Source organism: Pieris brassicae, chromosome 7 (genome assembly GCF_905147105.1).
Source record: "Pieris brassicae chromosome 7, ilPieBrab1.1, whole genome shotgun sequence".
Classification (NCBI taxonomy): Eukaryota; Metazoa; Arthropoda; class Insecta; order Lepidoptera; family Pieridae; genus Pieris; species Pieris brassicae.
In genome coordinates this window covers 17,399,878-17,415,076 of record NC_059671.1, presented here as the reverse complement: position 1 = coordinate 17,415,076, position 15,199 = coordinate 17,399,878, and the positions used below count along the sequence as shown (strand labels likewise).

At 33.8% G+C, this 15,199-nt stretch overlaps 3 protein-coding genes across 3 annotated transcripts; 2 read left to right on the top strand and 1 right to left on the bottom strand.

Annotated features, from left to right (window-relative positions):
• Nucleotides 1-25: 25 nt before the first annotated feature.
• LOC123712622 (pre-mRNA-splicing factor CWC25 homolog) lies at nucleotides 26-4,042 on the bottom strand. Its single transcript, XM_045665828.1, has 4 exons — nucleotides 3,844-4,042; nucleotides 3,563-3,766; nucleotides 1,648-1,935; nucleotides 26-925 (listed from the first exon to the last, which is right to left on the bottom strand). The coding sequence occupies exons 1-4, from the start codon at nucleotides 3,859-3,861 to the stop codon at nucleotides 26-28; spliced, it is 1,410 nt and encodes a 469-aa protein (XP_045521784.1). The 5' UTR covers nucleotides 3,862-4,042.
• A 5,832-nt stretch (nucleotides 4,043-9,874) lies between these two features.
• Nucleotides 9,875-12,314, top strand: LOC123712323 (Krueppel homolog 1-like). The gene is made up of 2 exons (XM_045665346.1): nucleotides 9,875-10,098; nucleotides 10,768-12,314. The coding sequence occupies exons 1-2, from the start codon at nucleotides 10,092-10,094 to the stop codon at nucleotides 11,820-11,822; spliced, it is 1,062 nt and encodes a 353-aa protein (XP_045521302.1). The 5' UTR covers nucleotides 9,875-10,091; the 3' UTR covers nucleotides 11,823-12,314.
• Nucleotides 12,315-14,189: 1,875 nt separating this feature from the next.
• On the top strand, nucleotides 14,190-15,198 carry LOC123711744 (small nuclear ribonucleoprotein-associated protein B). The gene is made up of 2 exons (XM_045664479.1): nucleotides 14,190-14,319; nucleotides 14,415-15,198. Exons 1-2 carry the CDS (start codon nucleotides 14,317-14,319, stop codon nucleotides 14,973-14,975), a joined length of 564 nt encoding a protein of 187 aa, XP_045520435.1. The 5' UTR covers nucleotides 14,190-14,316; the 3' UTR covers nucleotides 14,976-15,198.
• The last annotated feature ends 1 nt before the right edge of the window (nucleotide 15,199 follows it).

Sequence of the window (15,199 nt, the reverse complement as noted above, 5' to 3'; positions counted from 1 at the left end):
TTCATTTATAATTCCTTTGAAATTATCACCGTCTTGCAAAGTTTTCGCTCATGTGTTTTTCACTTCGTTGAATGTAATGCCTATTAGAGTGGATTCGACTTTCCAGTGAGTCTGGAATAGCCCTTGCTTCATTCCGTGAAGGTATCCGTGAAGCTGAAGCCTTCTCAGCTGCTTTATTTTCTTCTTTTTGTTCTGCAACACGGCGTCCTCTTTGTATTTCTCTTTCCGCCCCAGCTGCAGCCATTTCAGCTAATCTGGCTGCTTTTTCTGCATCACTTAGGCCTTTCTTACTTCTTGATTGTTCAATTGATTTCTCATTCTTATTCATCTTCCTGATAGGGCTATATCTTTTAGTTTCCCTGTTACTTTGAGTTTCACTGTGATGTCTATATTTGTTTGAAACATATTTGTCTTCACTTTTGTCTATCCTTGCCTTATTGAATTCTCTTTGATTCGCTTCATAATCATAATATCGTTTATATTGAGGTTCATGCCTAATATCTTGTCTGTTATCAGGCGAATATTGTTCAGGACTGTCTTTTTTGTATTTCTTATTATGTGGTACGGACTCATTATCTCTAGAACTACTACGTTTTCTACTATGTTTGTGGCCAGTATCTATACTTTCATCACTATCAGAAGAACTGTCATATTTGGTTCTGTGCTTTTTCGACTTAGATTTTTCAGTTTTATTCTTTTTATGTGATTTGTCACTATTTTTATTTTTTGATTTACTTTTCTTCTTCTTTTTCTTAGACTTTTCTTCTACTGAGGAATCGTCATCAGAAGAATCATCTGACTCTAAAAGCTTAGCCAAATCAATTTTGTTAGAACTTAATGCTGTAAGTTTTGCTGCTAACATGTTATCTAAATCTTTATCCTTCTTTTTGTGTTTCTTCTTTTCCTTATGTCCTTTCTTCTGCTCCTGAAATAATAATTATAATGATATACATTAGTCCTAATGCTAAATAGAAAAAAATGTCACAAAGCTTGTTTAAATACACTCAGAGACACAAGTGCACTGGTTATTCCACACCTGATACACAACTGCATTGACACACAACATGGAAATTTAACTTAAACCAAGCACTGCTGCATGTAGTACTGCTGATGCAGTACCATAGCCAGATGCATATACTATTAAACTGAAGTGAAGTACAAATTTACAGATTACTTTAAATGTGGTCAATGCTTTGAAGAGATGAACTTAGTACAATATAATGGTATGTCATGTAAGATCACCAAAATAATTCATAAAGTGAACAAAAAAGGTGACATTTACTAAATGTAATTAAAAAAACAGCCTTTTACAAAGCAATTTTGAACTATTATTTATATTAAATTTTTTATTTAATTTTTATTTATATAAAAATAATAACTGTGCCTTCAAAAAATACTAGTATTACAATTGTAAAAAGTCTAAGTTGTAAAACTGAAGAGCAATGTTAGCTAGTTAATGAATAAGCATGCAATTCTCAACTTAGAAGTTGGTGAGTTTGCACCACTGGAATTTTAATATAAAGCCAGAATTTTTTAATGGTGCTACTGTATTACTAGATTATTTTTATTACAACAAAAAGAAGGTTTCAATTAAGCAATACATACAAAATATATTTGTTTGAATTTATACTAAATCGAAAAACTTACTTGTTCTATACGTAACAGCTCAGTAAGCCTTTTGCGCTGTACAGGATTATTTAATAGAGCTGCCCTAGCTGCTCTTTCTCTTTCCTTTACCAATAATAGTGGATCCTCACGTATCTTACGAGCTAAATCAACTTGGACATCACTAGCCCCTGACAGCATGCTAGACCCCACAACTCTACGAGCAACGGCTGGAATCTCACTATGCTCTGGTTTTCCATGTTGCTCAAAATTCTTGTCAATAGCTTTACCAAGGAGATATTCCTCATGTTGAACCTGTTTATCAGGTTTCTGTAAATGATAATAAAGTTATAATAAATTGAAAAAGGTTAAGTCTTTCATATACCTAGTCTAGCCATAAATACTGAAACAGTAAAAAAACAATGTTTCTATTGTAAATAACATAACATTTATTACTTTTAAAGTATATTAGTTTAATACACAAATATATAACACTTAAAAATATAAAAAGCTTATTCAAAGTGTTCTCTATTATTGGCTGCAATACAGTCCTTTAAACAATGAGGCCAGATATCAATAGAAGCCCTCTTTCCATGGGAAGATTCTTCACTGCTAATCGTAGGGATTGTGTTAGAGACTCCAAATTATCATGGCATTTAGAGCACGCTGCACTCTCTAAACTCCAAAAATCATAATCCAGCGGATTAGGATCAGGACTAGGCAACTGCCAGTCTTCAGATCTGAAGAAGTCTGAAACATTCGTTTCCAACCAAGAATGCATAGAACGAGATTAATGCCAGGCTGTCTTGCTGGAATTACCAATCTTGGTTCAATGACCATGGTGTTGTTACGGGGCTTCACTACTTTCTAAAGAATGGTATCTTGATACATTTGTGCCGATGTTTTGATACCTTTTACGCAAAAGTATGGCTCAGTCATTGCTTCATACCCACCAAACCATCACTATAGTCAGATAGTGCCCATGTTGCACTCTGAGAGTGACTCTTTAGAGCTTTGAGCATTAAAACGCTCATTTTATTTGTTACAATATTGCTCAATTGTAAAAAACTCACCCGTAAAGAAAAATTTTCTGTGACCTCACTTTGTGTACTGCTTCAGTAGCTGTTTCGGTTTTACCAGCCTATTCTTTTTTAAATTATCAATTAATAAATTACTTGTATGTCTCTTATAGGGTACAAGTCCTAAGTCATCTTTTAAAATATGTGACATGGTTCTAAGTGTTGTCTTCATCTCCCGAGAATAAATCGCTTTCTTTCGGATGCGACTTCTTTCCCTTACTCCTTTGACCACCTTTTTCGTATGAACATTATGAGGATCTTTTTCTGTCACAAACAGAGGAGGTCTCATTGTACCTATTAATAGCCCACAACAAACATTTTACTGATACCAAGCATATGGAGAGAACAAAAATTGCATTTAGCACCATACCTGCTGTGTGTAATGCAATCACAGTGATTTAGTTCTCTTTTCACACTTCATTTTAATATCACAAAATATTGTACAATGTATTGGCACCAAAATGAGAAAACCCAATGAACAATGATACAAAAATGACAGATTGTAAAATCAAATGTAATATTTTGTTAATTGTAACAGTATTTATGGCCAGACTAAGTATATGAAAAGATAATTTAAATATTTATTTATTGAAAGAATATGAAGAAAACGCTCAACAGTACTTTCAATCTTTATCTTTTCTATTATTTCCTGAATTGAACACTTTTTAAGATATCATAATAAGATTATACTAGTCATGTATGTCAATCTCATAAGGCAATAGTAATCCAAAGATTCAAAGGTAGAGTGAGAGTCGAGAATATGACTATTTGCACAGGATTTCCATTGGCATAAGCGAGTCATACTTGGTCGTACTCTCACTCTAGTCGCGTTTCTGAAAACTCTAGGTATATTTATACAAAGTAAGGAAACAACTCACATTATACATCCAATCCAAACGATTATCTGAATTATTTGCTGCATTTTTTCTTGCCAGCTCATTAAGTTCCTGACGATCTTTTTCTTGGGCACGTTCTTGCTGCAATTCCAATATACGCTTTTTCTCTTCGGCGGCTACTTTTTCCGCTTTCCAAACCCGTTCTTGATTTTTCATAGTATTTGGATGCCATGATTTCTTAGAGTTCTGAAACAGGAATATATAGTTTAATCATCTATGAAGTTAATGGCTTCATAACATACTAAGTTTAAATTAGCAATTACCAAGTCACCACCACCCATGTTCTTTTACTTTACATAGAAAACAGTTAAAACAAATCTTCTAATTGTTTCATAAAACACAGATTGTTATTAGATATATGAAGTAAATTAACCAATTTAACGCTTGACATGATTTATATGAAAATAGTTGCCAGTCGCCACTTGCTTAATGTCTTGTCACTTGTGGCAGTATAATATTTTAATTAATCTGTAAACTGTATACACTTCAAGTAAATATATAAATAAAGGAACAAGATGGCCCCGTGAAATGCATAGACTATAGAATAATATTACTATTATAGTAAACTATTGACAAGTAATTGTATGGCTATGGCTATCTTTTATATCATATAAACTATAATTCCTACGAAATATGTTATCGAATACATCTTGTGCTTTAATTATTTTAAGTTAGTGGAATTAACGTAACCACATTTGTTTACCGATACGATATTGATCATTACACCGATTTGTTATGAAATAGATATTTCTTCTTAGGTTTAAACGAGTGTCTGACATCAAAATTAGTTTTATTTTAATTTACATTAATTAAATAATTCGCATTTGACGAATAATAACCACGAATTTACTCCTCGATGTTCTGAAAGTTTTTCAGCAATCGTGTTAACCTGTCTCTTGTCAAATAAATAATGCAATAAATTTGCATTTATATCCACTAAAGGAGTTTTATTTAATTGTCGTAATCGTATAATTTATTTAAGGTTTTTGCACATCATTAAGCTTGACAATAGTGTCATACTATAACTGTCAAAAGAAATCAAAAAGTTATATGTGATTACCCCAAGTGCTAATAGTTATTATGTTTATTATGGAAGAGAGTTTAGTTAAAATATAACCATTTTGTCGGAAAATTTTGAATTGAATTAAACTGTACCATGTAATAAAATCACGATACTCAAACTCTCCTATTCGTATTTAGGGTTTGGATACATATAGATTTAATAAAAAAAATAGTTCAAACTTTTAAACGTTTTTATTAATTTTAAAAAATCGTCACACAACCATTATGTAAAAATATAGATTCAAAATTAATAGTATTAGTAAAGTGTTTTATCGATTAATTTTACCTATGAAATATATATTAATAATGCGCTACAGAGTCGAGAATAATGGATGATCTGTGAACGTAGATAAACATAAAGTTCACACCTTTTTTATAAGTGACTGTTTAGTAATCAGAATTGTACCAATAATAATAAGACTATGTATAGATCTTTAAAGAAACAGTCCGAATAGTCATCTTCTTGTTTTAGTAGATAATGCCAACTTTCTTTCTACTTACTCAAATAATCAACCAAAATAAATAAATGAAACGTTAAAATGGACAAGTATCTACGAGCAGATTGAATTAACGGAGAACAGTATTTTAATGAAGATCAGTCCTCTTAGTGGACACATTGGAAAAATACTAATTAAATAATTTTATATCATCACTTCTAAAAATAATAGAAGCTAATTTGTTATGATGCAGTTTACAATCATCTCATATTCGCCAAAAATTGCTTAAAAATAGTGTTTTTCCTTTAGATAAATTGGAAATGGCGCACATCAACAATGAAGTTTCTTTGTGAATGTAATACCTGCAAATTCAAATAATCACGCCATACAAAGCTTAACCTGAATCAACAAAAAATCTACTTATTCCTACCATAATAAATTATTCATTTACGACTAATGCTTCAATTGTAAAGGAATACAGGAAGTTCTACAAGCTTTATAAACAATCGATTAGTTAATCAACATGGAATGCCAACATCGTTATGACATCAAATAAAAATTTATGCTGGAAAACAAAATGCATTTCCGAGGATTCCTACAAACAATTAATACGTTTATGTACTATTATTTTTAGAGCTTTGCTTCCTTTTGCTGATAAAAGAAAGGGGGCGAGGAAAATTGCAGTATATCTGCTTACGTAATACTTGAACGGCCTTGACTTTTTATGTACAGATTTTAATATTGGTCATGATGTTCTATGAATATATAAGGAATTGGAAATATATTACCATGCTCCGGTTTTATTTGTCTTATATGCAACTGTAAGGTTTAGTTGGAACAGCCATGCTTCCGATTACCTCCCCGATCAAGTGCCCGCTCGATTCGATTGATTGCCGAATGATTGAAATGTATGGGTTATGATTTTGAGTCCGGCCTTATTTAAAGATTAATGAATGTTTGGCTTAGAAAATAATAGAACTTAGTTTTTTAACCACCTAAGTGCTCATAGCAGCTAATAAAAATTACACGAAAATAATGTGTATAGACTACTTTCAACAGTAGCAGTACGTATACGTACCTAAAGAAATGTTTTAAGGTTAGAATAGATGGTATAATTGTGTGCCAATCAGATTTATCATATTTAATTATAAAAAATAATAACTGCAGATCGCTACAAATGTTACTAATTTCGAATGTATTGCGCCTAATACGTGCACCTAATAATTTACACCTTTCATACTTAATAACTTGACATTAACAGTCATCAACTGTTAGCAGCCAAAATAAATTTAAGATAAGATAGATAGATAGATTATAAGATAATTTATAATAAAAAAACTTTGCAACTACACCGGAACTTCACAACTCACCATTTCATTCATTCATCTATTTATCAACACATCACTTCCAAATCTACCTTGTCTCTGGTTTGAAAGTATGCCTTCTTAGTTAACCTCCTTAATCAAATTAAAACCAATGGATTATACGACAAGAAAATTTTGATATACATTGAAGATATTTTGTAGTAATTATTTATTTCGGAGGTGCGGCTATTGTTAATAAAAAATATTAACAAATGTCATCACAGTTTGCTTAGCACAACGTAACTAACAATAGTCGCCTAGGCTAGTGTTACGATTGTATCCCAATTTTGTCTTATCTATTTTTTTTTCACTATTATGTAAACTTCAAAATATGTAGACTAACGCTAACGCAGTCGTCAAGCAAACGATACGAGGCGACAATTTTTAACTGAAATATTTTTGGTTATCCGCTAACTATAGATTCGAGTCATTTGTATTAAGAAAAATGAGCTGGGTCGTATTAATATTTGCCTGATAACCAGTTTACATCGTTTATGAAATTACAGACCATTTATTTTCAGTTTGAATTTTAATATATACTAGTTGCTAATTAATCTGCGTGTCGCTATAGCAAATTTATATAGGTATGTCAAATTATAGCTATTTCAGGCGATACACATAATAACCTATTTAATCTATGTTATCACTAAAATATATAAAAAATACAACCGATTCATTAAAAAAATGATTTTATGCAGTAAGCATTGAAAATTTCATATTTGGAACGTATTTCAAACCGTTATGAGTTCCCCAGTACGCTTTCTGGTTGTTTTGTCTATTTAACATTGATTTTATAAAGATTTCAAATTTTAAGTAAGAGATACTATTTCACATAGATTTAGAACTGCTACCTCCTTCCTCTTTCCTTAAAAAACCTTGGTGACTTACAAGGCTGAAACTAATGCTAATGACCCTTATTAGGTATATATAAAAATATAAAGACAATATATGTATTATAACATTAGTGTTACATTATATTAATATGTGCATACTTACGTAACCTAGCTATGAATTTATTTCACCATACTGAAACCCCAGTATAATTTTAAATTTTAATTGTTTATGAATTTATATGATGTATAGATAACGTGTTTCTTTTGAATTACTCTCCAATAAAAAATATTATCGGCTCCATCTTTAGTAATGTGGAATAATATGAAATTGAATTGTAAATCTAAATACCAAGTGTAGGTAAGGATTATATAACTGATTGTTAAGACTTAATACATTACTAGTTACACGCGCGAGGAACCCAAGGTGATAGCAACGCGTCCGTGGTCTGATGCGGGTCAGTTGCGGTCGAGTTGAGGAAGGTTGAATCGGGCGCACGCGCCGCAGGGCCTCAGGTACCGCGGTTTCTCGCGTTCGCTGACCGTGCAGCGCGTGTCGACGTTACGCCCCCGCCCCGCCCTGCTTGCACCCTCGCCTTCTCAGACACCCCGCACCACTTTGTTCTCAATACAAATTATTTTAGGGTGTTTCTAAATGATAGTCACTTTAGGTACCTACTCCTTTTAAAGCTTGAAAAACCGATGACTATGAACTAACCATTCTCAATAATGTAACCAAAATATTGTAATATCTAATCTCATTTTCCTTACGATTGTTTAATGTAGTCATTGTAGATACGTAGTTATAAGGAAAAATACTGGCATTAATGGTATAGTTCACAAGGCTTACGTACAATATTATTGCACGTAAACAAAATTTATTCAAATGAAAAATTTGCAATGCATTTTACTACCTGCAATCACATAGACATCATTATTATTTTTATAAACTTTGTTTAACGGGTGATGCTTTTACAGTAAAAAAGGGAGATAGGTATTAGGTATTACAAATTGAAAAAAATATTGCCATGTACTTGGAAAATGTTAAGTAAATCTGGTTGTCATTATTAAGATCGTCTTTTGTTTTTTGTTTAGTTGCTAAGGTTAATTACCATTTAATTCAGTTGCTACCTCTATATTTTATCTGAGTACCTAATGTTATCATCAGAATTTGTGGAATGTAAGTAGTCTCTAAGGTAAAGTATTAATATAATTCAATTTACTTACAATAAAATACGTCGTTAGCCACGGGTAAACCAATTTGTCAATTTGTATACTAAACATTTAGGAATAAGTAAAAGCATGACAAGCGATAAAGTATCTTAATATGATAGGAGTTAAAGCAAATTTCCTGTATAGTGAAACCCAGTCCGAATTACGATCGTTCTCAGTTTGAACCTTGTGGGACAGGCCATGGTTCTAATTTCTGCGGTAGGCTTCAATGATGCGATGTAAATAGGACTTTATTACAATTCGGGAGGTCTTATATTAAATATACGTTTTTGAAAAATTTCCATATCGAGATTATTTTGCAAATATCGATTCACACTAGATTGTAACATAATTTTGGTGTAATTTTAAAAATAGTAATTTCTTTTTTATTAGTGATAAACGAAGTCAAAAATAGGTGTCTACAAGGTGAACACATAAATATAGTATGAATACATAGTAAAATTGTAATACATTAATGTTGTACAAAATATTTACTATTAGGGTAGGTACATGTTTACCAAAAAAATAAATTGACCAAGGCTAACTATGGTATTATAGACCCACGATAATCTAACGTTTCTCTTTGTAGTAAAAAGTTAAAAATAAAATTATTTTATTCTTATAAGAAGGTTGTAAAGAGGTTCTATATTTCTCTATGTCCCAAGAAAGGTGTAGTCATCAATTAGTATAGTTATAAACTGATTGGTGACACTTTGAAAATATTTTTTTTGTGCTTCAAGTAAACAGTTCATTACTTTCGTGTAAGTAAATATATTTATAATTGTTCTAGACAGATAATATACAAGTATGTATAGAGTGCGAGAGGAAACAAGCCGGCCGACATGCCACGCAAGCGCAGTGCAGCCAAGAGTTCACACGCGCGGAGAAACCGCGGTGGGCCTCCTCGTGTTCGAGTTCCCCTTCCGCTCCCCGCACCCCGCCTCCTCTCTCCAACCTTCAACAAAGCTCGCGGTCGTCCGTATAATATCATATAGCTATGTAGGTACTTATATTTATATTCAATGTATTTAAAATAATAATACTTATAAGCTTAGTATTTAAAATATATTACAAATTATGAATTTTAGCATTATGTCATCTTTTTTACTTGTAGGAATCGTATTATGTATATTGTGTCAAACTACTACTACCAAAAACTTGTACATAAAATGTTGTATCGGTACAATTTAAAAGTATAATTTATCATTTTGACTTCATAAAACGGTATACTTTTTTTTATTGATAAAGAGCAATGAGTATAAGGCTAAATAAAATCTAAATAAATTCTATGATATATTATTATCTAGAGTAATTAGTATAGTGTCATTGTATACACTACATAGGCACATTTATAGTAGATATCGCAGATATTAATAATTCAGAGTATTTTGTGTGTGTAGCGTAGAGGAGAACGGAGGTCGGAGGACACAAATTGAACGCAATCGACACTCGGTGGCTTTGCCGCTCGCGAATTCCGCATTCGGCCGTGGACCGTCAGTCAAACGCGCGCTTGTATCGTTCGCTTCGGTCTTGATCAATTCACAACCTACGCCAACATTGACGCCATTGGACTATACATAATATTATTATTAATTCAACTTTTATTATGATAGGTAAGAGCATTTTATATTCTTTTATTGTAATTAACGCTTTTTAATTGTAAATATTTTGATATAACTATTGAATGTTTTAATTTTTCAAGAGATTTAATGTAATGTTTAATTTCATTCATTAAACATTTTATACAATAGTAAATTACTTAACATTAAATGTAAGATGCATGCATTTTATCGTAGTATTTTTCTTCTATTAGCTGTAATGGACATACTTAAGGGTTTATATAACACTTCTTTATCAGAATATTATTTTTTATTATATATTTATTGTTAAAATTGTTATACTAGTTCCGGAAAACCGAAAACAGGGAAAGTTATAGGGTATGCGCGGGGCGAGGAGGGGTGCAATACGCTCGTGGCTGTGGGCACACGAGGTCGCTGGCCCAAACACGTGGAGGCGCACCGCGGTTTCTCTGCGTCGAAACCGAGGTGGGCCTCCACGTGCCGTCAGAGGACATTCACTTCGCTTTATTACACTCGCCCCTTGCCGCCTCCCTCAGGGCCCGCACTTGTGCATCCTGATATTCTTGATTGCGTTTACCATCCATTATCAACTCTGTAACGTGGACGGCCATTTTTTTAAAAACTAATTGCACTTCACCTACTTTAAGAGTATATGAAACATGAGTGAGGAATTTTCATTAAAACCGTGTTTTTATTCTATAGGTGAAGAGGAACGCGTGCATCAATGCAGAGAATGCGGGTTGATACTCTCAACACGGAGTGCCTTGACCGCTCACACGCGGTCGCATCGCGCTGCCGCTGATGCCCACCGGTGTGACGTGTGTCATAAAACATTCGCGGTACCTGCCCGTCTGGTGCGCCACTATCGCACCCACACTGGCGAGAGACCATTCGAATGCGAGTATTGCCATAAGATGTTCAGCGTCAAGGAAAATCTCCAGGTTCATCGCCGCATTCACACAAAGGAGCGACCCTACCGATGCGGCGTATGTGGAGCTGCCTTTGAACATTCCGGAAAATTACATCGCCACGCTCGGATACATACCGGAGAGCGGCCACATGCCTGCCCACATTGCCACAAAACATTCATACAGTCAGGGCAATTGGTCATTCATTTACGGACCCATACAGGTGAAAAACCGTACAGGTGCCCGGCGCCTGGCTGCGGAAAGGGATTCACGTGTTCGAAACAGTTGAAGGTCCATTCCCGAACACATACAGGCGAACGACCCTACACCTGCGAGATATGTTTGCGAGACTTCGGGTATAATCACGTTCTCAAACTGCACCGCTTCCAGCATTTCGGTGAGCGCTGCTACCGTTGCACCGTTTGTGACGGAACCTTCAATACTAAGAAGCAAATGGAAGCTCATATCTATAAAGAACATGGCGCCGACTCCTCGCAAGGGCCACAGGCGCCTTTGCCTACGCCTGTCGTGAATGGCAATATAATGTGTGATATTGTTGAAGCAGCTCTGCAGCAACTTCCACCCACACCTCCGTGTTCTCCACCATCTCCCCAAGCTTCTGCGCCTGCTGCGATTGATATGAAGCCATCCGTTACATTAACATCCCTTTCTCCGACGCCATCACCTTCGCCGCCAGCGCTTTTAGACTATCAACAATACACATTAGCACCATCTAGTCTTCCTCCAAGAAAACGAAAGTTTATTCCTCATAATATAGAAGATATTCCTGCGCCAGTTCGCTATACTTCTGTTATACAGTTCGCTCCCGCTGCTGCGGAGACATCATAGCAATATTTATAGAATTTTTAAAATAGCTTAGTTCAATAATGCTTACTTTAATATTCAAAGGCTGTTTTTGACTGCATGGTTTTTAGTATTAGGTGTAAGTTGGATGGGGGCGTAGATAACGATTTTAAGAAGTCCTCCTTTAGCATAATACCATAGTATAATGAATAATTTAGGAACATGTCATAATATTTGCTTGTGAAGACTTATATCTATTGTAATTGCATTTGTAGAAAAGTATTTATTTATTTTTTAACTTAATATACGACGAATGATTTGATAAAATTACGTAAAAAAATACATGTTTTTTTTAATTCGGAGTAAAGATATGTTTGTCGTAAAAACGTTGAATATAAATTCCAAAACGTCAAGGCATAATATTTTCTATTATTAGAATGTACGTATGTATCGTTTAGGTGAATGTAAATTATAAGGCTAGTTTTTCTGTAAGTAGGTATGTCACGTTTGTACAATTAAAACATTGCTTAAAAACATTATTTTATTTTATTCCTTACTCTGTAGTGTAATTACTAATTAATAAACCTTACAAAATACAACAAAGCATTGGCTTTAATAGAATATTGTTATATATATAAAGGTTCTGTATAATGTATTGTGAATATAGGTGGTTATAACTGCTACCTGATTTTAGATAAAGCCAAGAAATTATATTGTTTCATTAAACTGTATTAAGATTACAATAGAAACGTACGAATGGCCTCGCAGCTAGGCCGTTCCGTAAAGAGATTTCTAGAGTATTTTTAAAATGAAAATGACATTAAATTTACAACTCCACCTGTAGTACATTGTAAGGACCCTAACGAGAAGCGAACTGCGAATGGTCTATCGACTCACACGTGGCGAGTACGGTGACATTTCAGTGTAAGGTCAAACATCGAAATAAAGATCGGTTGTAAGCTCTGTAGGATTTTATAGATAGGCTAGTGTGAGATGCAACGTCTTTCTGGTTATAAGTATAGAATTTTGTCATCAAGGTATCTCTTTTCTATATGGATTTATTATTAAAGAAAACAATGTTTGTAACGTTATACATAAACCCTCGGCGTTTACCAAAACAACCGGATAATTTGATTAATATTTCGTTTTCGTCATTTTTTTCGTATAGGACAAAGTTTTAGGGTTTTGACAAATTGCAGGGATAGAGACTTTGAGTATTTAAGAATAACATATTTTAAATTTATATACACATTTCAAACAAAGTTCAAGCGAAATGTTCAATAATTTGTGTGTCTATTTATCCATATCATAAAACATTAGATAGTGATGTGGCGATCAGAAAACGTGCCGGCGGTTTTGGGTCGCATCGAATCCGTAATATGATCGGAACTGTGTATCATTTTATCTGGATCATTGCGTTGCTTTTTTAACTAGAGTTTTTACGCCGATAGTTTGTAGTAAAAACTACAAACTATAGATTTCGAATGACTTCGAAGCGTCAGAAGACGCACCCGCAGTGGGTGTGAGAATGAGATGTTGGACCATTTTTTCAACTTTATTTAACTTGCATTTTTGTTTATATTTCATTCTACACTCTACATAATTTCATATTATGAATTTTATTTAAAAAATGTGTGTGTACTTATGTACACGCGTTAGAAGTTATACTTATTCGGCTAACAACATAATGATCTTTTCTAAAACGTTTGTAGAAAAAACGACACTAATAATAGAAAAAAACTAAAATGTTGACTAACCAACTAACTTCAGGGTGTCGATTTTTTATGACGGTGCGCGCGCATCGTAAAAATTTACTCTCATCATTTTTCTCTAACGCGCCAAAAGGAGTAAAACTTTAAAAACAAGACAAAAATATATCACTGCTCATTTCTCGAATATTCTATATCTTTACTCTGTTTGCTGATCTTTTCGCCGGTCCTAGACCAGCTGATCATTGTTTTCGTATAAATTTGATGAACTTTACTTCTGTTAAACTAGAAAGATAGTTTCAGTTTTGCTTCGAATTGTTGGTATAAGTGTGAACTTATGTTGCGTTTAGTGTAACAGATAGCGTTTATGGATGTCAACAACATATTTTCGTTTTAATAAATACAAATGTAACCAACGTCGATTTTTTCAAATCAAATTGACCCCAGAAAGTAGAAACACCACGATCCCATCCCTAAGCATAGATTGAATTGTCTTTGGTTTAAGGTGATTTATTTCAATTTTTAAGAATACAACTCCCATATCAATAAAAAATATTGTGTAAGTTTAAGTTTAAAAATAATTAAAAGTCGACCCAAGTAAGATGTAGTACAAGGCAAGAGTTATGTAACGAATAAATATGAATTTAAAGGATATCTGTGGTCATTGCTGACAACGAATAACAGTAACTGTCAAGTGTCAAATCACATTTGATTTCGTTCATGTTTCATTGTCTATGAATTTTTGTTGTTGTAATTTGTTAGGAACCGGGAAAATTTTGATTATTGCTTGTATTTTATATCCCCGATTGTTTAAATAATCAACAGCAAAAATGGTAATTTGGTATACTTATTAAGATACTTATATGTGACAATTTCTAAACTTATAATTATTTCTATGCTCACTTTTGTTATTTTTGTTTGTTTTCAGACTATAGGAAAGAACAACAAAATGCAACAGCATATTAATTACCGAGTTAGAGTAATATTACAAGACTCTCGTACATTTATAGGGACCTTTAAGGCGTTTGATAAACATATGAATTTGATATTAGGAGACTGTGAAGAATTTAGAAAAATTAAATCTAAAAATGCTAAAACTGCAGACCGAGAAGAAAAGCGGACGCTTGGTTTTGTATTGTTAAGAGGAGAAAACATAGTTTCGTTAACAATTGAAGGCCCGCCTCCCCCTGAAGAAGGCTTGCCCCGAGTACCTCTGCCTGGTGCTATGGGTGGTCCAGGTGCCGGTCGGGTTGCTGGGCGAGGTGCTGGTTTTGGTGGACCACCTCCAGGGCTTCAGGGTCCAGCTAGGGGTGTCGGTGGACCTTCTCAACAACATATGGCGCCTGGTGGTAGAGGTCAAATGTCAGCACCACCACAAATGAGAGGTGGGCCTATGATGGGTGGTCCTCCACCTGGTATGATGGGTGCACCGCCTGGTATGGGTCGGGGAGGCCCCGGCCGCGGACCTCCTGGTATGCGCCGTTATTAGAATAGGATTAATTTTAATATTTACAGTGGTCCATCTGCTATTGTCAAGTTCAAGTGAATGTGCAGTGTTTTGTGTTATGTGACATTAAGAAAAAGTAACATAATTAAAAGAATGATTAAGTATTAAATTTATTTTCCTTGATTAAATTCAGTTCACACATCAATAACTTATCTGTTCAGTGTGAGATGCAATTTTTGCACTAAAAATAAAAATTAGTATGCCAT

Coding starts and splice junctions, on each gene's coding strand:
- LOC123712622 (XM_045665828.1), bottom strand. Junction 1,936..3,562: donor GTTTGGATTGGATGTATAAT/GTGAGTTGTTTC, acceptor TATCATTTACAG/AAACCTGATAAACAGGTTCA. Junction 926..1,647: donor AGCTGTTACGTATAGAACAA/GTAAGTTTTTCG, acceptor TTATTATTTCAG/GAGCAGAAGAAAGGACATAA.